Source organism: Coturnix japonica, chromosome 1, assembly GCF_054131305.1.
Source record: "Coturnix japonica strain WE chromosome 1, WE-NBRP24, whole genome shotgun sequence".
NCBI classification, from domain to species: domain Eukaryota; kingdom Metazoa; phylum Chordata; class Aves; order Galliformes; family Phasianidae; genus Coturnix; species Coturnix japonica.
Genome location: NC_140663.1, coordinates 17987796 through 18009814, shown reverse-complemented (window position 1 = coordinate 18009814; position 22019 = coordinate 17987796). Strand labels below are relative to the sequence as shown.

The window sequence follows — 22019 nt, the reverse complement described above, 5'->3', positions numbered from 1 at the left end:
TATAATGAGGGGGCTGCACTGCAAAAGATGCAAGAGGGTTCCTCTCTGTGTGGTGCAAGCCTGCCGTGGCCACAGAAATAATGGGACCAGATGGTGTGGGAAGGGAGAACTCAGCAGGGTCCACAGCTATATTTACTGACACCGAACAGTACCCTCGCTGCTTGGATACTTATAACCCAACGTAAATTAAATTAATGAAAAGTAGGCGTTCAGAAATTGCTCTCCCTTGGTACTTGAAAATTCTGAACATGAAGGATTAGGTTCATGAAAACATTTTTCTATAAATATATTGGGCCAAGGTGGAAAAAAAAGACCATATGGTTTTGGGTAGCTTCTAAAACCTTCGCAGCTCTGACTATTAAGCATCACAGAAGGGTATGAAATTTGCCTTGCAAAATTAAATCTCCATAATATCATCTTTTTCAGTTCTCCTATAGTGCAAATGAAACCTTAAAACTTAAATTATCCATAAGAACAGACAAGGTTAAGATTGACAGCAAACTGATGGGTAAGTACAAAATATGGGGGCAAGGGGTGGGTAATTAGAGTAAACAGGAAACTCGTTGTAGTTTTAGGATTTGTGGATAAGAATGTTACATTTCCAGTTTTTATTGGCTTTGGTGAAATAATCAAATCTGACAGTTCAGAAGTAATTAATACTAAGCTCATGAATTAAATATCAATGTTTTATATTTAAAGGCCATTTTAAAGATGTTGCTGGGATTCTGAAGTTTGAAGTTGCTCTGAAAGGCAATCCTAAGCAAAACTTCACACTTCAAGTGTACTTTAGTGGTTTGTTTTTCAAAAGGCCATTTTGCTCCCCCAGCCTGCAAAAGCTGCAATGAATTTTCTCCCCCCATTAACAGAGGGGTAATTTTCCTTACGGCCACTCATCTGGACTTCACCTGAAGTCTGCACTTACAGCTGTCTCAGCTCCTGAGCATCAGACTCAGCAGCCTTTGTGTCTGCTGGCAGTCAGAAAGATGCATAAACACTCCGTGTGCTTCCATCTCATTACTTTATTCATTTATTTCTATGGCAACAACAACAACAAAAATATATTGAGTATATCACACAAATAAAGACTTGATATCTGATATAAATTGCTTATTATTTTATTTTTACTTCTTTCAACCTACAGTAATTATGTCTGTGGGTTTATTCTGGAGCCGAGGTGAGAATGCTCTATTAAAATCAGTGGAGCTATACCTGGAAACTGGGACCCGCCTGGCATGTCTTTGGACCAATGTATTAGGGCATGATCTTGGAAAAACAGCAAGGCAGCAATCTTATTACTACTTGTGAGAGGAGTCAACATCGGGAAAACTAATACTACCCCCAAGTAATTTTCCCTACAGATTACATCTGAAGACCTTATTTTTCCGTCTGAACAATACTTAAATTGATCCCCCTGTCACACTGGCAGCACAGAAATACGTTTTCAGATTTTCCCTATGGCTTTGTGTGCAGTGATGAAAGCACTTAAAAGAAAACCTGGCATGAACATTATGGGGAGGTCGCACTGCAGTCTCGGTGTCTTCATTTCCATTCTAAAGGCTGTGGTGTTTAAAATTGCAGAATTTTGACCAAGTGTTCCCAACATCTTTTTCCCAGCCTGGGAAAAAAAAGAAAAACAAAACCACAGAATAAAGGCAGTAGCTCAGTTATTAAAGAAAGGGTATCATTCAAATCAAAATACAGAATCCTTGCAAGAGAGGAATTGAAAAATTATCAACATATGTCTCATCTCATTTTATTATAAAAGATTTTTGTACCCAAATTCTCTCTTGCTTTAAAATTTCCTTGCCCGATGAAATCCAGAGCATCGTATTTTTTATGCATCTTGAAAAGAATTGACTTAGGGTATATGATTGCTGCTGAGAAGCACCTTTGAACCTGCCAGTCAAAGAACCTTCCTTTGTATGACACTTAGCGAATACTAAGTTACGACAGTGCTTTTACATCTTGTGCCGTCAGGGGTGCTGAACAGTATGAAATCCAATATAGTCCTTTTATCCTTTGTCCTTTTTATCAATGATTTCACAGCTGGTATCTCAAGGTGATGGATAAGAGTCTGAATCTAATGAGTGGCTTGCTGCTGGTACATTTAATGAGCTGATCAGTGAACAAGGGGAGTGTTTAATGCTTTAAGGCCATAGCTTTCTTGGATGCATTTATGCAATGGGATGTGAGGGATGTCAAGACACTGCAGCGCTAACATTGTTTATAGGGGGATGGAGCAAAAATCTCTCTCCGGCCAAAGAAACACAACAAAGTGGTGCTGTAGGCGTACTGCCCTGCTCTGCCAGGTGGCCTTATGTTGGTGTGGGTGGGTAGTGTGGGGTTTAGGAAGGCATAGGGAAGAAGAGAAGGTTTGTTTAACAGTATTAGTTGCTCAGGTTCCTATGCTGTAGTAGCCTTTCTGAGGGCTGCATGAAGGAAGCGAGCTAGTGGCTGGCCATGAGGAAACTTCCTTGCTACTGACTGTGCTGTTTCTTCTGTCAGCAGCACACAGTCAACATAGTAGAGCTGTCAGTCTGGTGCTTTTCCCCTTCACTTCCTTCACATCCAACCTGCAGAATGAGGAGTTAACACTAATCATTAAAAATTCTTAACTGGCTTGTATTTATTAACTCAGTGATTCCACACTGATGCACTCAACATATGAAGCAAATGGTGCTGCTCCTACTTTGTGCTCAGCCCTTCCTTGTAAATTCAAGAGAAGAGCTGAATCAAATGCATCCTCTTCCCCATCAATTCACTGTTACTAACGTCAAAGTCTTTGCAAACACCTCCAAGGATGTCTCGTCTGAGTGCATCCTGGCAGAGCTGCTTGATATCAAGTGAATATGCTGATTAGATATAAGAAGGGTTAAAAGAAGCCTTCATTGTTGCATTAACTCTTCATTGTAATGGAAAGAATAAAGACGTGCTATTCTAATAGAGACTATAGCTGTGAAAGTGAACACAGATTTGTTTTGTTTTGTTTTTTTTTAAATATGCAGCATTTAGAGAAAATTTGCCCTTATGAAATTATATGCTCTCATACAAATAGTATAGAGACAACAGTGATATTTTAGATATCTGTAATAATTGTTCAGACCTGGCAGTGGGAATGAGGACACTGCTGGAAAATAAAGGAAAACCAGTGTTCTCATTTTACTTTTTCATTTCAGTAGGAATCTGACATGGCAGCCTCTTGATATTAGATGTTAAAAGCTGCTGCTGCTTCTGCTGTTATCTGGGAGGACATCAAATGCATTGAAAAATTAGTGACTAAAGGGTGGGTTTGTTGGTGTCCTTTCTGGAGTCCTGCTACTCTGAGAGTAGAAGTCTTCTTTAAATGGACATCTCTGAAGGCTTTTACCACATGCAATCTCCAAGTGATTATCCCAGGCACTCTTGCCCACTGGTCTCCTCTATGTACGTCGGTTTGTTTACTGCATCTTTAAGGGTGCATCTCCCTGGGGAAAAAAACAGTGTCACTAAGGGTACCATTTCTTGAGACTTAATGAGCTTAAACAGCTAATGGCCATTGGGAGGGGGAGATGCTAATTCTCTGTCATGTACTCCCCACTCCCATCTGTGCACACATTTAACACTTGAAAGAGCACAGGAGGAAAGCTGGATAGTTTTCTGCTCCTCTTCTAGGTTAAGCTGATTTACAAAAAGACTCAACAGGTGCCAGAGCCTTGGTGACAGAGGGTGAGGCTGCATGGCCAGAAAAATAGGACAGCCAAAGGGTAGGGACGAGCAGGGATGGGATAAGCAGGGATGAAGGGAAAACATAAAAGGAAGGATCAAGAAGCTCCCCTCTTTGTGATAACCAGCTCACCTGCCCAGGGAAGCACAGCTCTCATGCGCTGAATAATCTCTGCCACATGCATGCTTTCCCCAGAGATATGTGTGGCATCTCTTCAGTCTGTTTCTTCTGGGCTAGCTCTCAAGTGCGTCTCCAAGTGTTTTTTTTTTTTTTGCAAAGCCAGGCTTTCCTTATGGTGCTGAACCACCAGCTACATCTCAAATCTTTGCATCCATTTGGAAAAACTGATTTTGTTCAGTGACTGTGCATCATACTAGAGATGGACAGGTGCCAAAATAAGCTCTGTGTGTCTGGGGCAGCTGGTGCTTGGTTCACCAGTCCATGACTGTTGGACCTGATCTCCTCGTTCAGAAGAACTGAGATTAAACTCCACTGCAGAAGAAATAAGACATGTCAGAGTAGCAACTCCAGGCAAGGGGAGACAAAAGCAAGAGAATGGAGAAGAAGGGAGGTATAACTAGGACAAAGGATAATGTTTCATAAGTGTTGACTTTATATTTCATTGGGGTTTTCATGATGATATTGGTAAGGTCCAAGTGTCGTGGAAACAGCTAACAAAGGTGGATCTTGTCTTATAAATACACAACTGCCTGGGTTCCATGCCAGCTGTGTCTGTCCCAGTGACACCATGGGAGTTTGTGGCCTTCAGCCTCTGGCAGCTGGTGCTCCAGCAGGACCTGCTTTTGGAGCTGGTCTTTGAGCTGCCTTATAGCCGGGTTCACTGAGGATGCTCAAAGAAAAGAATTTGTGCTTAACTGTTTTGACAAAGACTGAGTAACCAAAACTGTTTGAGTTCTTCTTGATCATATATTTTGTACTCTGCACATGGATAGTTGTGAAGGTTTTCTGTCCAGCAATAAACAAGGTTTTCTTCCAGTAGCATTCAGGGGTTAAGTGCACAGTGTGCAGCTTCTTCACAGGACTGAGCTGAGCAATGGGGGGCTTTGTATATAGGATTCTTTTTAGGATAATGTCTAAGTGCATTTACCATCTCTTTTTCAGTGACCCTGTACAATTGCTCCTATGGACGAAGTGATTGCAGTTTGTGCCTTGCCGCCCATGAAGACTACAAGTGTGTCTGGTGTGAAGAGGATGGCAAGCCAAGCAAGTGTGTGTATGAGAAGCTGTGTCGTGCTCCTCCCACCAACACGTGTCCTCATCCAGAAATCACTCGTGTAAGATTCCTTTTTATTTTCCTTCTTACCAGTACATTGTCTTTCATCAGCATCCAAGCAAACTCTTACTGAAACCTGATGCATCCTGAGGCTGTAGAAGTTGAATGAGAGAAGTTGGAGAGTCCAGATGTGCAGCCCTTAGTGAACTTTGTTCCACCTGGTGAACCAACAACCAAAACAAGAAGCAATATGCTCTCCTTTACTTCTAGCAGTTGCTTTTTCAGTTACAAGCCAAATGCTGTGTTTCTGGGCATTGTTGCCTAGAAAACATTCTAAGTACTTCAACCGAGTGCATCTAAATGACCATGACAGTGGCATCAGTATATTGAAATCCACACACACTATTTGATAAAAATATATCCCAGCCATCATAAAATGCCATAGTGTTATGGCAGATGCTGAGTCATAATGGGGATATTTCGTTCAGTTTAATCTGAAAACTGTGCCTTGCACTGGCAGAGACATGAAGAATCTCCCAGGGCTGTGCAGCTGGGGGTGCAGTGTGGGTACAGCCAGAGTAGTGGCACAGTGGATGAAACTGGCTGTGATGCTGTATTTGAGAAGAAATGGCAGGTAAACACTTGAAGTCTGCCAAGGAAATCAGGTATCCTAAAAGCATGGAGAAGAATATTTGTATAATACTGGTTCCCTGAGAAAGATTATGCAAGCGGGGAAGAAAAATAAAAGTGATGCTGTTTATACATGATTGCAGGTTAAGTACTAAATACTAATAATGTTGGTATATAATAGTTTTTTCAAAGCTTTTGTTAGGTTCAAGTTTGAACAAAATATCTGGAAACAGCTATAGACACTGAAAAGTACCTTTTCAGGTACTTCATTTATGCACTGAGTGCAAAGGGATGGCCATGGAGGAAGGATCCGGTCTTAATAATACGAAATATTGGAAAATGGAGCTGGACTAGACAGCAATCAGCAGCAGCCACCTGCATGTGTTTAGACATGCTTAGGGTCACTGATATATCTATTTATTTACTTTCTCTCATGTAAACACAGATCGAGCCAAAGACTGGACCACTGAATGGTGGAATTCTTTTGACCATAATGGGATCTAATTTGGGAATAAAAGCAGAAGATGTAAAAAATATAATGGTGGCAGACAAGGAATGTATTTTCAAGGAGGAATTCTACTCTGTTTCCACAAGGTAATCACTGTATATTTTGCACATTTTAGGCAAAAAATTTAAACACAAACTCCTGTGCATCCTCACAAGAGAAAGACATTACTGTGATTATTAGAAATTACCAATAAAAGAAAGAACTGGTACAGTATAAGTGCAATGTTTCATACTAACATGTCAAAGTTTTTATTCAAAATTGTTACAGATTCCAGAACAGCAACAAATTGATGGTAGCGTGTTACCCTCCTGCTTCTGATTCATTGCCTTTTTTTTATTTGTTTGGAAAGCTTTCATAAACTATTGCTGCAGATGCCTCAAAACTATTTATGAGCATTTAAATTAAAGGCACGATAGGTGTGTATCTAGTCATTAAAACTGTAAGGAGATCTCAACCACAGAGCAGCCAATGGGAAAGTCAGCAAAGCAAGAGGAAGATTAATTCTTTTTACAACAGTCCAGCCACAGAGGTTCTCTCCTGGAGGCAGGGAGGGAGCCTTGAGGTTTGGGTTAACTTTAGATGACTCTGTTTCATCACAGAGCCAACAAGTCTATGGATGCGGAGTTGCCTAAGCAGGTTGGAGATGCTTTGTAGATTACTTGTCACACTCTTAAGCAGTGCCAAAAAGTAAAAACAAGGTGACTTAAGTTCTTCTGGGTGTCTAGATGCATACTGCAGATTATATCAAACATCTAATTTCAAGAGGAAAATACTCTTTTGACAGTAGCTCTTTGAACACATAGCATAAAGTTCCAGTAGTAATATGTAGGTCATTCCAAAAGTAAAGCCTCCTATTTATTTCCATGGAAACTACAACAGATAGAAAAAGCACAATAACACTACTTGATAGAGATGATTCTGAGCTACAAAACACTGTTTTCCAACACAGTCACCACCACTAGTTGTGCATTTTCACCAGCAGAGAATAAAAGATTGCATGCTGCACTCGTAAAAATCTGCAGCAGTGGGGGTGACGCACTGTTGTTGTCACCATTGCTGAAATACACCACTTACCACCTCACTGTGCTCTCACCCAATGTTTGGTCTCCATAAACAACCAGCAAGCAGCAGTGAATGTCAACAGGTGCCGTTTTTTTCTACGTGGAGGAATTCAGTGTCACACCTTTGCTTCAGACACACTTCCATGTCAGGCGCCATTTGTCAGACTGCCTCTCTGCTGCCATCTGTCGCATGGCAACAACGTGCAATGAGATATTGGTGGGAAGGTTCAGCCTCTACTCCCATCCCACCAACATCCAGTTCTGACACAAGCCAGTATAATGAAACAGCAGACATTACTTTTGGACTAGTCCTCATGTTATTAGTAATGACATTTTAAGTAGTGTGATTTTTCTTTCATTCACTTTCAGTACTGAAACCTTGGCTTTCTCTCCCTCTGATTATTTTGAAGTGTAGTACAATAACTTTCTGCTATTTCTGTGGCATGTTTTGAAAGAGATATTGAAGATGCCTAAGAAATTTCAATTTCTTTTCTTTCTTTTCTTTTTAGCTTTTGAAAAAGCTTTGGCTTTAGTTTGCAGATCAGGCACTGAGCAGCTTCCCAGGCCCCAAGGACCTAAGAATATCTATAAAGTTCTGTATCTCCTCCTGATACCCAAATCTGTTACCATCACTCCCATTTACACACGGATCACTATCCACGAAACTCTCAAAACTCCCTTTCAGCCATCTTTCCCCATTCCCTATTTCCTCTGTTTGCAAAAGCTGCATTGAATCCCAATGTAGCCTTACAAGAATTTCCACAGCCTCTTGGCGTTCTCTAAAGCTTTTTGGTATTTTTAAATATGTGGAAAGGAGCCAAAACTGAGATGACTGGTTCCTTGTATCATAGCAACATTACTGGTTTCCTAAGCTCAGCCAGTGTGGTAATGGGCGAGAACAAATGCAACTCGCATAATGTAATTTACCAACAAATTAGGAGGTTTTGAAGGATGTTCTCCATTAGGGAAGCCTTGAAAAAGAAGCTATTCAAAATGTTTAAATGGATATCTATAATTTTGCATTTTAATCTTTGTCTATTCTTTTGTTTAATTATTACTTTATTTATTCTTAATTTAAAAAGAAAAAAGAAAAGAAAAAGAAGCACCATGTCTTGCTTCTCCATCCTTCCTGCAGCAAAAAGCTATTCATTTTTAGGAGCTGGTTCCTCCCATGGGTAGGAAGGTAGCAAGCTTTAAGGCACTGGATGCTGTTCGCTGGCTCTGCCGTGGTATTTCTTTGTCAGCCCAGAGAAGTCCTTCCTCCTTTGTAGCTTTCCATTTGTAACAGGGGGAGGGAGGCCATGCCAGAGCTTGGGGTGGGAGGGAGCTTTGCTTAATTAAAATCCCTGATCGTCCCATTGCTGGCTCCCCATTCACCCCCAGCCCCCGGCACCCGACTGCTTTCCTTAGTTTGACATATGGCAGACATTCTTCCGAAGGCACTGTTTCCTGTTTCTGCCTGACACAGAGATACAACTTCCAAGAATACAGTAGAAATGATGAGGAACAGACTCAGGCCATCACACACATGCCAGGACATGCAAGAATTTAGAGAATTTTGTCCATTTGCCAGTAACTGGGCAGAAAATTCTGGAGTGATCCACAAGGGAACATGACAATCCTTTTATTATATGTCCTAATTTAAGTACATTGCACTCAGTAATTTGGGGCTTGGGGTGTGGTTTTCTTTTCTATTTTTTCTTTAAGCAGTTGTGCAGTGTTTGCAGAAGAGCAATAATCCAAGTAGAGAAAGAATGAAGGAAATGAACAGTGATTCCTATAGGGTGTGTCCCATGTGAAACTGCCGGCGCAGGCTGCAAACACTGTGCACATCTTTATCTAACTGAATTATCAGCTCACCACTAAGCGTTTGTCCTGTTTTTGAGCACGTTGAATCCTTGTTGCATTTCCATGCTTTTGTTCTGCATGTCACCTGTTGGAAAGAGAAATCTAAACATTGCAGCTCTCCCTCAGCAGCAGTGAGGGTTAATGCAGGATGTTTTCTCCTCCACTGTTCCTTGACCTCTGATTTTGCGTGGGTTATCTGAGGATTTATTTTCAGAGAACAGTAATTCTAAAGGGATTTTGATCGTAGGTGTGAAAATGCAGTAGCTTAAAGCTGGGAGATAGAAGGACTCACAACAAAAGCATTAGCAGCTCCAATACACAATGTTATAAGATAGCTGATTCTTGCATCAAGGTCTATGTGGGGTGTCACTGGGTTTTTTATCACCAGATAAAATGAAAACTTTGTGTAGGGTCAGACAGCTTTGCCCCTGACTTCTGGACTGTTTGAATCTTCTAAGAAGTCGGCTAAGTAGTTGCTATGTGCAGTGCTCAAGTTTCAGTTTTACTTCATATAGATATGATTAAAATATTCCTGGGTGGTTGTGGTGGGAATCTGAGCCAGAGCTTAAGTACCTCATGCAGGATAAAGCCAAGTTTGTACTTTTGCTGGCAGCAGGTATGCTAATTATTGTACCTTGCATTGTACTGCAGCTGTTACTACTATCAGATAAACTTAAATTACTGTTTCTCGGTAGGATTGTGTGTCAAGTTGGAGAAATGGAGGTACCTAAACAAGGTCAAATTGAAGTTAACATCAATGGAAAATTAGGTAAATCACCAAGTGACGTGCAGTTTACATACCAGGTAAGTGCATTTTTTTGCATTGATCTGTTTTATACTTTGTGCATTGCTTAAATTTGAAGTTTACCTGTTTAACGCTTGTGCTTGCCTTACAAACTTTATTTAATCAACAGCACTATAGCTCAAGCATGTTAGAAAACAATAAACTCAGCATTTATTTATACAGAAAGTATATTGAAACCTATTCTTATCAGTAGAAAAGAGCCTTACAATAGAATGATGTTTGCAATGTCAAGTTGAAAAGATGTGGTAGAAAAGAAATTGCAGCCAACTTATTCAGCAGTGATATGATATCTCTTGAGTGTCACTAGTGCATAAAAACAAGTCAGTGCTGCAAAAATCAGATTCTTCAGGCACACGGTCAGTACAATATTTAATCACTGTGTTTTGGCTACCAGTATTCTTAATTGTAGAAATTAATGCACAGCAGATGAAGAATGAGTGCATTAATTTTTTTTAATAATTTATTTCATTCCAAAATATGGCATGCAGAGACACAGACAGCATGAATTGAGTCAGATTACATATTCGCTTTGTTGTCAGTGTCACTGTGAAGGAGAATTTAATTTATGTCTTTAATTGCTTTACCCTAAAAGTGGCCATGGGTTATTGCTGTTTTCGTCTGTGGATTTAGCAGCAAGTAGCTTTGTCTGTATCTGTGAGGTCTTCCAGATTTCTAAGAGCGTGTGATAGCCAAAAGGTTTAACTAATCTCTATTCTCATCTTGATATTTAAAATTATGTCTATAAAATCTGTAAATCTATAAAATAAAAATGACGTGTTACAGCTTTATCATCTTCTATATTTTAACTTCTGTCTCATTAATTTGTACTTTGTGAGAATGAAAGGAAGGGAGTCAGCAGTAAGAGGTGGAATAAGTCAGGAATGACATTCAGGTGAGAAGAGGATATTCTGGTTTTCATAAAAGAGGCTAGAAGTGGTTTTTTCCATTATTTTGGGGCAATTATCTCCTCTCCCTCATGGTATCTCTGCAAAAGCACACATTTTGCTTGAAAATGATCTTCTACTGTCACAACCCTCCTCTGTTCTTTGTGGAAATGTAGGTTATAATTAAGTCTTCCTTTGTCAGTCATTTCATTTATCTTAACGAGAGCAGGAAATGTGCAGAAACGTCACATCCCATGTTTGTGTTCTCACTATCTCTAGGACAGAGGCTATGACATTACACTGCATATGTGTTGTACCAATTCCCCTATGCTTCTCCTGCATGTAAAGATTATTTCATGGTTTGCATGAAAACCACACAAAGTTACAAAATGAACTAAAATGTAACGTGAAACTTTTATGTGGGCTTAGAAAACCTCTGTGGAAACTTGTTCTGGTGGGGTTCCCTGCTCAATGCAGCTGTGAGGTGACATTTGCTATTATCCAGGTGGATGTTTATCTGAAAGTCCAAGACTTCCTATGTGCCAGTCTCAGAACGGATTGAGGTTACTGAAATATCAGATACCTAAACTTGCTGCTGTTAAAAAAAATCTTTATTTACCTCAAAAATCTTTCCATGGGAGCTTTCTTTACAGAATAGAAAGCAATGGCAAGGAATACAGAATTATCAAGCACAGCAGTACATGCCTTACAACTACTGAAAATGGTTCCCAGTTTCATTTTTATTTTTGTTCCATAGGAAAATGAAGCCAGCTGTGGTAGTATTAAAATCAGTGCAGGGCTGTCACACTCATGCACACCTCTGCAAGTGTGACATGAGCGCTTCTGGCATCAGAACAGATGGTCAGAACAGCCAGCCTAGGCAGCTGTTGTTTGAAAAGTTCCTTCTTGTTTCACTGTTGTTTTCAGGCAGTTCTTTGGTGGCTTGTTTTAGGAGATACACAAAGGCTGTGCTTTATACAAAAACTCCACTATTTGATATATAGAAAAGAAAGAAAATACTTTTCAAGAGCCTTTCTAAAATGTCTCCTATTATGTATTGTACCCTTTCTTTGGTACTCTATCTGCTGCTCTACTGCTGGTAAATACCAGTGGTTCTGCTGTGTGGTTTGATCGCCCTCAGCACAATAGCTTCAGCTTTATCTGTTTCCACTTGAAATGCAGCATGTGGCAGCACCACACAGAAGTGTACAAGCAACTCAAGGAGACAAGGAGCTGCTCAGCCTGGTGTCTCTGAAGAGCAGAAGTGCCATCATACTGCCCACAGGCTGGGGTTCATACCTCTTGCAGGTGGCTGCTAGCAAGAGCTCATAATCAGTTATCAGGTACTACTTCATCTGGTTGTAGTCAGTGACCAAACAGAAGAATGAGATATGTTTTTAAAGCTGGACTGACAACCACCAGCAGTCAGCACAACCTGCAGTCAACACAACCTGGGGCTTACACCTGTGCTTCTGTTCCATTCTGCCAGCACAGTGCTGAGCCAAGCAGCAGGTGAGACTTCCTCTAGTTGGGTCAACAGTTCTGTTAGAAAGAAAGCCAAAGTTTCTGAACTAAAGTGCTTAGTTCCTTAGAAGTCTATGCTGTATAGTAAACATCTTATCTATCTCTGATGCATAACAGAGAGAGAAAGTTTTATAACCCCCTACGCATCACAATTTCTTCTATCCCGAGTGCTGTTCAAGCACAGACATTCCAGTGAAATTAAATTCTGGGAACCTCGTCCTCCTCCATTGACCTTTTATTGTTTGTTTCACTATAAGCAGAATCCAGCAATAACCATTCTCTTTTTATTGAAATTGAAATGAAATGATGCTAAATTTTAATATCCAGCTCTGCTGTGCCTCTGACAATTTGGCTGGTCTCTATGCAGGAGGTGCCGTGCCATGGCTAAAGGCCAGTCATGCTTTTTGTTTGTTCATCTGATTGGCTTATTGATGGCAGCGAGAAACAGAACTGAAGGTAGAAGTTAAGTTTTTTCCCAGCTAAATGACCCAAAGTAGTGATACCCTGCAAATGTGCTTCCTTCCCAGAATATCTCATCTTCAAACTCAAGCCACCAGAATGAGAGCTTGCAGCTGGCTCCAGGTTTTTGAGTGCCTGTTTGCAATAGCAGCTCTGTGAGCTTTAAGCTAAGTAGATTAAAAAGATTACATGGTTTCAGAAAGCTCAAATAAATGCAAGAAAGAGCAACAAATTAGAGTTATCTGAAAACAAGAATGAAGATGAATGCTCACTGTACTGGGAGTTTCAATATGAATCTGGATGGAAAGGATAGATTTAACAAGGTACTTTTTTCCACCATAATATTCTTACAAATCAGTATTTTCCTCCTAACTTCATCCATCCTTTGATTCCCTTCCTGATGGGCATTTCTCACTGCCGCAGTGCCAGCAGTGCCATAGGGCTCCAGTGGAGGCTCAGCTCCCTCCTTAATTCTCCTCCACAAGTCTTCACCACGGCACATCCGTTTTGCACTGACGTGTGGGGGAGAAGGGCAGTTTACATGGCTCATTGCCATTATGATTGATGCTAGTAAACCAGACACCCACAGCAGTCTGGAACTGCTGCCAGAGGACAGTGGCTATGTATGATCCTTCTGGATAGTAATAAAAGTTCTGGAGCACATCTTGGCTGTGCGTCAACCTGCACAGGGGCCAGGAGAGCTGGGTAGCTTGGAGGTTTTGGGAAGCTGCCCTTCCTCACGTGGATATTATTAGACCTAATTCTCTATCATCTGAGGCATCACTTAAAAATATATCCCTGCATTTGGTGCTTGTGGGTTCTGATTGAAAGCTGCCAGTGAACACTGGTATATGATATGCAGGCATTCCAGCCACATGTGCTTCCATTTCTCCATCAGAGCTGCCAGAAGGACTCTGTAGTCTGTTCAGAAAACGATGTGGTCTCTGCCTCAGGACAAAAAGATGCTACCCACAGTCCTAACCATCCATTGTTTACAATATCAGTTCTGTGCGTAAGCCTCCCACCCACTGCAGTCAGCCTGTGTCACTTGGCATACACTCTGCCTGCACACCTGGAAACATTTGGGCAAGCTGCAGGTTCACACATAGCAGCCCCAGGAGTACAGGGCTTGGCCCACCAGCCCGCGTTGGTGTAACCCAGCCTGGTTGTGCTGTCCCTGCAGGTCTACAAGGCGGGCCAACTCAGTGTGTGCAATGGAAATTGTCCGCCCGCTGTCCTGTGAGTGGGTGGTGTGTTTGAGGAAACAGGTCCCCATGTCTGACGGGGGGGAGGGGAGGAAGGAACAGCTCATACACCCTGTTCAGAAGCTTAATTTAGCTCCTGTGGTTACCTTCACAGTCCATGAAATGACACTTTGACCTTCATGAAGGTGGTGAGCGCCTTCAGCACTTCATGGACTGTGCCTTTAATGTGTTTAATTTTTGTGTGCAAGGGTTGGCAGAACAAGTCAGTTCTGAGTGGGGCAGGGGGGATAATTTTGGTAAAAACTGAGTTGTTTTACAGACCTGCTTCAACAGCCAGAGCCAACTGCAGCTGGGATCAGGATGAGGGAAGAGGAAGGATACTTGTTGGAGGCAGGACAGATGAGATAAATGCAGTGCAATAAAGCGCTCTGTATGTTGGTGTGACTGTTGCCCACATGTATGTGTGCATCCTCCTCAGGCCTCCAGCATAGCACCCCACACCTCCCATGTACAGAAGCACAGGGGCACACTGTGCTTGTGGGTGCACAGCCCCACTAAAGACAAAGACCTGGACAGAGGTTGCTGCAGCAGGAGCTGGCAGGAGGGAGCTGAGGCCAATCTACCATTTGCTGCCCACTACACCCACTTGACACATCCATCTGTTGCTGGCTTCCTCTCGTGCTGCAGCTGGCAACTCCTGCAGCATCATGGGGATATCTTCTGCCACTGTCCTTTTTACCCTTCCCACTTGTCTCTGCTTGTGGTCTGGAAAGGTTGCTTTTTCTCCAGCATCCCCCCTTGAAGCACAGACATTATGCAAGGTCTCTTCACATCTCCACTGGTCTCCCATCCTCTGTTGCTTTCCAACTGTTTTGAATTTCTGGCTTGCCCTGTGTTTCACTAGTAGCCTCCTTGGTGGCTAGTTGTTCCTCCCATTTTCTGCATTAGTGAAGGACAAAAGGTGACCACTTTTATCTCAGTGGTGCAGCTCTTGGGCTAGAAATTTCCAATCATAGCTCAGTAATACAGCAGTTAGTATCCTTATTTACAGAGCCATGCCACAGAATATAAAAACTTCAGGATTTGCTTGGCAGTAGAATATTAGAAAAAGCTGAGAAATTGGAAAAGAAAATCTGCAGAACCTAAGTGATGCCCCATAGGACTGCAGTTCTTTTGTTCATAGATGCTATGTGAGGGACCAGAAATGAGTTGGCTCATCACAACTATGTAAACCAAGAGAGCTGCAAAAGCAAATAAACATAAGGAGTGAAAAAGAACATTAGTTCACATGGCAGATCATCCCAAGTGCAAGTCAGGGGTGTGAAAAGGAAGCTGGGGGAAGGGTTCTGTGCTGCACCTGTGTATCTTTAATGGAAAAACTGCAAAGAAGCTGGATAGCAGGAAGGAGAAAAAAAGTAACCCTGCTGTTAGCCAGATAAAAGCCATGCTTCGATTGGACACCAGCAGACCACAAACATCTAAAACACTAGGAGCACTTTCAGCCTGTAAAAACTATCTTTTAATAGCATTTTAATCAGAAACCTAAAGAAATAACAAGTCACCTTCCTAACTGTGCAAAAAGACTGACTGCAAGCAATAAAATATAAAAGATGAAAATGTTCATTCTATATTAATAAACAAGATGAAAAATATAAGAGCTCAGATGCAAGTGCTCCAAGGGCTGCAGTAGCTCTATCAGGAGCAGCAGTCATGTACGTTGCTAATAAGTAAGTTTGCTGCTAAATGTGATTATAAGTGGAACAGACACAGAGATAATTTACCCTCCAGCATGCAGAAAGCATGAAACTATAGCAAATAATATATAAGCATTTCTGTGAACAAATTTGCAAGTATGAAGAGGAGGATGCAAGCAGAAAGCAAGGAAAGGTTTCTGGCTGCACCGAAGAAAACAGGACACTGGAAAGCAGCCTGGATGTGAAGTCATATGCATGCTTGGGCCAGTGCAAGCATTTCTGCCAGGACTTTATTTTCCCCTCATACCTGCGTGCTGACGAAGCACAGTGTATCTCAGAGGACAGATTGTTACAAGAGTATGATATTACTGTGAGGTGCAACCCAAAAATACAATTTGTGAAGCTCAGGTCAGTCCGTGATGCAGGGACAAGGCAGGGTGCCAGGGTACACAGGAATGTGAGTGCAAGTTGCAAGTATTCATTAGTGTTACAAAGAGAATAAACTCTTTTGCTACAGAATAATGTCACACTGTTTGAATGTTATGTAGTATAAGCAATGAGCAAGGATTCTGCTTAGAAATTGTCATCGTCTCGCTGCTTCAAATTGGAGCATATAACCACTACTTTCAGGTAAGCTATATCAACGGGATCAGCGCTGACTATAGTCATCAAGGCAGAACAGGTAACCGATCCACAGCATTATTATTATCCTTCACCAAAGCCACCTAGTGATTATCAAAGCCCTGGAAACCAGCTCATCAACTCAGAGTACTCATCCAGCAGTCTGGTATAGTGTGGGAGAGATAGGTCACAGGTGCACTTTGAGACCTCTCACTCAGCAGTATTATCACTACGAAGGATTTAAGGAAAGTTGGAATGTAAGAGATACAAACGCTCAAATTTCCCACAGCTGGCAGGCTAAAATCTACTCTGACCTACAAGCAAGAAATCCTGTTGAGAGCAAATTGTTTCTTTAGGATAAATCATTCTACACCTGTTGGAAGCAAAGTACACCTGTTGAGAGGAGATCCTTCCTCAAATAGCACAGCTGAGGATGTACATATCAAAACTGCAAATCTACATCCTACAAGTACAGAACCTGGTCACGAAAGGGTAGGGAGGTGAGAGGTTCTTCTGCTAAGAAATGACCTACATGCCTTGACAGGCCACTGAGCAACTGGCAAACATCAGAGCAGGCTTTTGAAAACCAAGCAACTGGAAAGCCCAGGCATGAGGGAACCTGTCACTGCAGAAGAGATTTGTGCTCATTCAGACACAGTGTACGTGGAAGACGTGAACAGTATTTGTCCAGTGACCAAATGTGTCCAATGCCTGGACTACTGCAACTTGAAAGAGTATCTTCCCATTTCAAGCAATGTAAGAAAGGGACTGCAACGTACATGAACTATGATTTTCTACACTTGAAGGAATTATAAAACAAGAGTTAAATTAATGTTGCTTGGGTTGTTTAAATGTTACTGTGTCCATGAGAAATGAAGAACTGCCAAGCCCTCACAAGAGCTGATGTTTTCCAGAAGAATTATTACAAGGCTGCTATGAATTCCATATAGGACACCTAATCAAATGTTCTGCTTAACATCATAATTGCAGCAAGCACTGTGGTGCAGTGTTGCAGTAAGTATGACATCCTCCAGGCACATTTTGACTGAGCAAACAGATACGGAGATGCAGAGGAATGAAAATGGAAGAGTAGTATCTGTTATGAGTGCAGGAGTGCTTTTGATTCAGGAACTGAAAAGAGAAAAGGGAAGAAACCATGTTAGCAGTGAAGGATTTACCACTTTGCCTTCATTTTCTTCTGCAAGGAGGGGTCTTATGGGGGGGCTGTGGTCAGCAGTGTAGGAGGTATGAGTAAGTTTCTTGCTGCATGTTATGAATGGATAGGGGCTGCCTCCTCAGGTAACAAATTTCTTCTCAAAGCCTTGTACCATTGCTGGAAGGCTTTTTTTAAATTATCATAGCATTCAGAAAAAAAAAATGTCTTTTCCAGCTGATCTTGTTGACATAACTGCATTTCTGAAAAATGCTTTCTGGATAAGCATTTAGGTGTGCTACACTTTTCCTTTGTTGATACTCTAAGATGACCACCAGGTGGGCTGCTGCAGCTTTGTGCTTTGAGCCATCTGTGAGGATTTTAGAAGAGCGCTAAAGCTTACTGATTGTGTGTTGGCTTTGAAATAAAATGGTTATTAAAAGGGTTAAAATTCTCAGCAATTTGTTTAAACTACTTATTTTACTGGAAGGTTCTGGAAAGGGGAGAGGAGAGGAGAGGAGAGGAGAGGAGAGGAGAGGAGAGGAGAGGAGAGGAGAGGAGAGGAGAGGAGAGGAGAGGAGAGGAGAGGAGAGGAGAGGAGAGGAGAGGAGAGGAGAGGAGAGGGAAAAGGGAAAAACTGTGAAACAGAAAACAGCAAATTAGAATTACTGAAATTATTTTCCTGTCAAGTTTGTGCTAACAAGCTGTTACTTTACGATGCTTTGTTTTAGTAGTCATCCTGAAAAACTCCTCTGCACACAGAGCCTAGTTCAGCCTAGATCATCTTTATGAGATGTCCATGTTATGTGGTCCCTAGAATGCTCATGGTATTTTCAAAATTAGCTTAAATAGGTTAAATATGAATACTTTGGATTAAGCTGTTTTAAAATAGCCCTTGAGGGACTGCTGCAAAAATGGTGATTTAACCCTTGAATAAGGGTTAAACGTTACTATTCCACTTCCTCAGCTGCTACCTGCAGTTGCTATCAGTAGTTCTTGGCCTCAGCTTTTCATTAACCTGAAATGAAGCTGAGATGTGCTGGCTCCACGTTGCAGCTGTGTTGTGGAAGTGGGGCGAGGTGTGGGTAGCATGTTCTCTTTTTTGGCATTGCTGGGTTTTCACAAAATAATGCATAATCAGGGAGTGGATGGGGTTGGCAGGGATCTCTGGAAGCCAATTGGTGCGGCTCTTCCTCAAACAGGAATGTCCTAAGCGGATTCAGTTTGCCTCTTGAAATTGTCCTTGGGCACCACTGCAAAAAGCCTGGCTCCATTTAGCTTTTTAACTACTAGCAGAGCCAGAGTCTTCCTAATAAAAAAAAATAATAATAATAATAATAATAATAATTTTAAAAAAAGGAAATTCTGGAGAAAATGGAACAGGTACTTGTTTCACATCCACACTGCTGTTGTGTTATTCATAGAGAGGCAAATGTAGGCTGCCAATAAAGGGTACCTCAGAAAATCGCTCTCAATCATTCTGCTTTGAGTTCATGACTTGCTTGGTATTTCCTGATTGTTTGCAACTGAATCAACTGTTGCACTGCCTAAGTTATGGATCAGATACCTCTACTGAGCTTTAATGATGTAATTATTTATCTTTGTATGAAAGCTTGACAGATAGAGTTTAGAAAAAAAGGCTACATAGTCCATGTAGTTTCTTTTTTGAGGTTGCGGGGTAAAGAATTTGTCCACTGATTTTTTTTGTAGTTTCTGAGGAATGTTGACTTCTGAAAGCCGTCCTTTCCATGTCCATCAATCTGTTGCTGTGGATTTTTACTGGTTATAATATAGTAGTCCAATGTACTTAACACTGTGTAGCAATCAAAACATAATTTGAAGCTAATAAAAAGCATCGTTTTCTGTCCGTCCAGGTTAAATGTAAGGTGTTCGGTAAATTTTTATGAGCAATACAACGTTAATTGTAGTATTTTTAATTGGCAAAATTGGGCTTCAAAAAACCACCAATGAACTCATCTGTGAAGAGCAGATCTAGACATGTTAATTTAAGCTTCAGGTGTGACTTTTAAAACTAACCTACTCAAATCTTTTATTTACTCTTGTGTAATTTCAATTTGGGTTAAATCAGCAAGCAATTAAATCTGAAGAAGAGTATGAACAGAGAGGGTTGTATAGATCTAAGTAAGCAGTTTTACTCAGCTCTATTATGTTGAATCAATGTTCCTTTTTATTTAAACTATGCTTAAAAATTACTTTGAGTCAATTCCTTACATGAGATGTTGTAACTCAAGTGATGTATTAAATTAAAAAGAAATCAGAGGTTAGTTCATGAGAGCAGTCACGTGCTGTAGCATCGTACATCTTGAGAAGTGAAGGGTTTACAAACAGATTTCTCTTAGGGAAGAAAAGCAATTGACACCCAATTAGTGTTAAAGCATATTCCTAAAGCTCAATGACTTGAGAGCAAATTACAGTTGTCATTGTGGATTTGTGAAGTGTGTTGAACCGTGATGAATTCCTTCAGAGGGAAGTTGCTCAGACATGAAAGTATATAACAAGAACAGCAAGTACAAGTTCTCTATGTTTCTGTAATGTCAGTGCCTCGGTAAAGCAAATTTGTTAAGTAACCACAAGCTCAACTGAATGCATTTTTACAAATTCCTGCTATTTGTTGAAAATCTATCAGCGGCTCTCTGAGCTTTCAGCCAAACTCCAGTACATCATTCCTTCTTCCACCATATATTCATGAACCGTTGTTTGTAGCTGCAAGCTGACACAGAGATGGCAGTCTTTCCATGAGTAAAATAACACAAGCGAAAGATTTTTGCTATGTGACTACTCAGCAAAACTGTTTCTGAGATAGGCCTATCCTCCTCCAAGCATGGCTAGTCCACTGAGTGAGCATCTATGCCATATGTAATGGTGGTCAGGTAAGCCCTAATCAGCAAGGGAGGTCCTCAGATGCCTTTGCTATTGCTCTTGCTTTATTCATAGAGTCATAGAATGGCCTGGGTTGAAAAGTACCATAATGATCATGTAGTTTCAACCCCCCTGCTATGTGCAGTGTCACCAACCACAATAATCTAGAATAAACTAGAATCATCTAGTTTGGAAAAGATCTTCAAGACCACCAAGTCCAACCGTCAGTGTGACCTGCCAGGTCTCACTCTTTACCGTCTTGTATATGCTACACAGACCAGTGCCCTAAGGCTGCCCTAAGACTTCACCATAATCCACTCATTTTAGCAAGTTGGCAGGCAGCGTGTGCTGAAGCCAGGCTGGGTGATCTCAAGCCTCTTACATGGCTTCACTCACATTCTTAATTCAGAGCTGTCCTGAATAGCAATGATTTCCTCAACTGGGAGTAGGGACTACTTAGGGATGAAGTAATTAAATTGCACTTCTCATGAAAAGCCTTCACTGTTAATTTATAGTATTTGTCATATCTCTGGGAATGCAGTCACAGAAACAAAGAATGAATTGAGAACAAAAGGAGTGAACTTACTTTAGAAATTTTTGTTTCTGAAAAATTTCATGACATTTTGAATCTCATTTCAATTGATTTTGAGAAATCATCTTCAAGCTGTTAGGCGCATAAAGAGAAGTTCAGTGTTTCCCATTCTTTTTTTTTTTTCACTGCAAGCTCATTGGTCAAGAAAGAGTTAATACTCTTCTACTGCAATTTAAAGTCCTACAAGATAAATGGAATCTTAAGTAATTCTTTTTGGTTTTTAGCACCAGTTCTATAAAACGCGTTCTGTCTCTCCTGTCATTGATGTGGAATGTAGGAAGGGGTAAGGAAAGGTGAAGGTAGATTCAGACATAAGGAAAAGAGAAATATAAAGTATGAAAACAAGAAATTCAACACAAAGCCCATACAAATTTAATGGCAGTTAACTCTTAATATTGCAAATAGGAAATTTAAGTTCATCTAAAGCCTTATCAAATAAAGCTTGAAGAAAACATCAGTGCATTCACGTCACGTTACTTCTTCCTTTGCTCACCATGAATAATGATAGACTTTTATTTGAGAAGACTTGTCCTTCATTATTTTTATCTATTTTTCAGGTAATAATATTAAACTACTATTATCTCACCAGTTAATACTGATGTCAAGTTTAATTAATTTTCTGAATAGTTTGATCACTTTCTCTTTGCAGGACCCTCACCCTACTGGAATAAGACCCCAAAGTGGTCCACAAGCAGGTGGAACCACACTTACCATCACTGGTATGAACCTGGCAACTGGTTCCAAGAAGGATGTTCGTGTTTTTCTCGGTAGCCAGCCTTGCAATGTGTATGTACCCTGGGTAACTAACAATACATAGTTGTATCCTAACAAAGCACCAACCACTTCTGGCCTTTAGGAATTACACAAATCTTTTGTCTATCTCTTAGTGATAGTGACTCATGCTGTGCAATGTGGTTCTGCACGTAATGTTCAGATGCAAACACTCAGAGGCTTCAGCTGGAAGAGGCAGCTGCAAAAAATCACCAAAGTTGAAGAACTCTGTTATGCATAGAATTTTACAGTTTCAGCTCACTCTAATTGACTGGCTGCTCCAAATCTGGCCATGCTCTCACTTAGTATCTCCTCAGTGGTTCCGTATACATATACACTTTTAATCCACATATACACTTTTAATCCCATTGTGCCCCTTGACTTGTTCCTCTCAATTAATGATCCTTTTATTAATTGCTGCTCTTCTCTCCCCCCAAAAATGGAGTG

At 40.9% G+C, this 22019-nt stretch overlaps 1 protein-coding gene across 11 annotated transcripts in view; it reads left to right on the top strand.

Moving 5' to 3' along the window:
* PLXNB2 (plexin B2) overlaps positions 1 to 22019 on the top strand; it is a 245409-nt gene that overhangs the window by 190939 nt on the left and 32451 nt on the right. For all 11 annotated transcript variants that reach the window (XM_085521146.1, XM_015852624.3, XM_085521181.1 and 8 more), the window contains 5 exons: positions 427 to 508; positions 4826 to 4998; positions 6013 to 6161; positions 9680 to 9788; positions 21451 to 21587. In XM_085521146.1, the coding sequence (XP_085377272.1) occupies positions 427 to 508; positions 4826 to 4998; positions 6013 to 6161; positions 9680 to 9788; positions 21451 to 21587 (650 nt within the window). The remainder of the gene's footprint in view (positions 1 to 426; positions 509 to 4825; positions 4999 to 6012; positions 6162 to 9679; positions 9789 to 21450; positions 21588 to 22019) is intronic.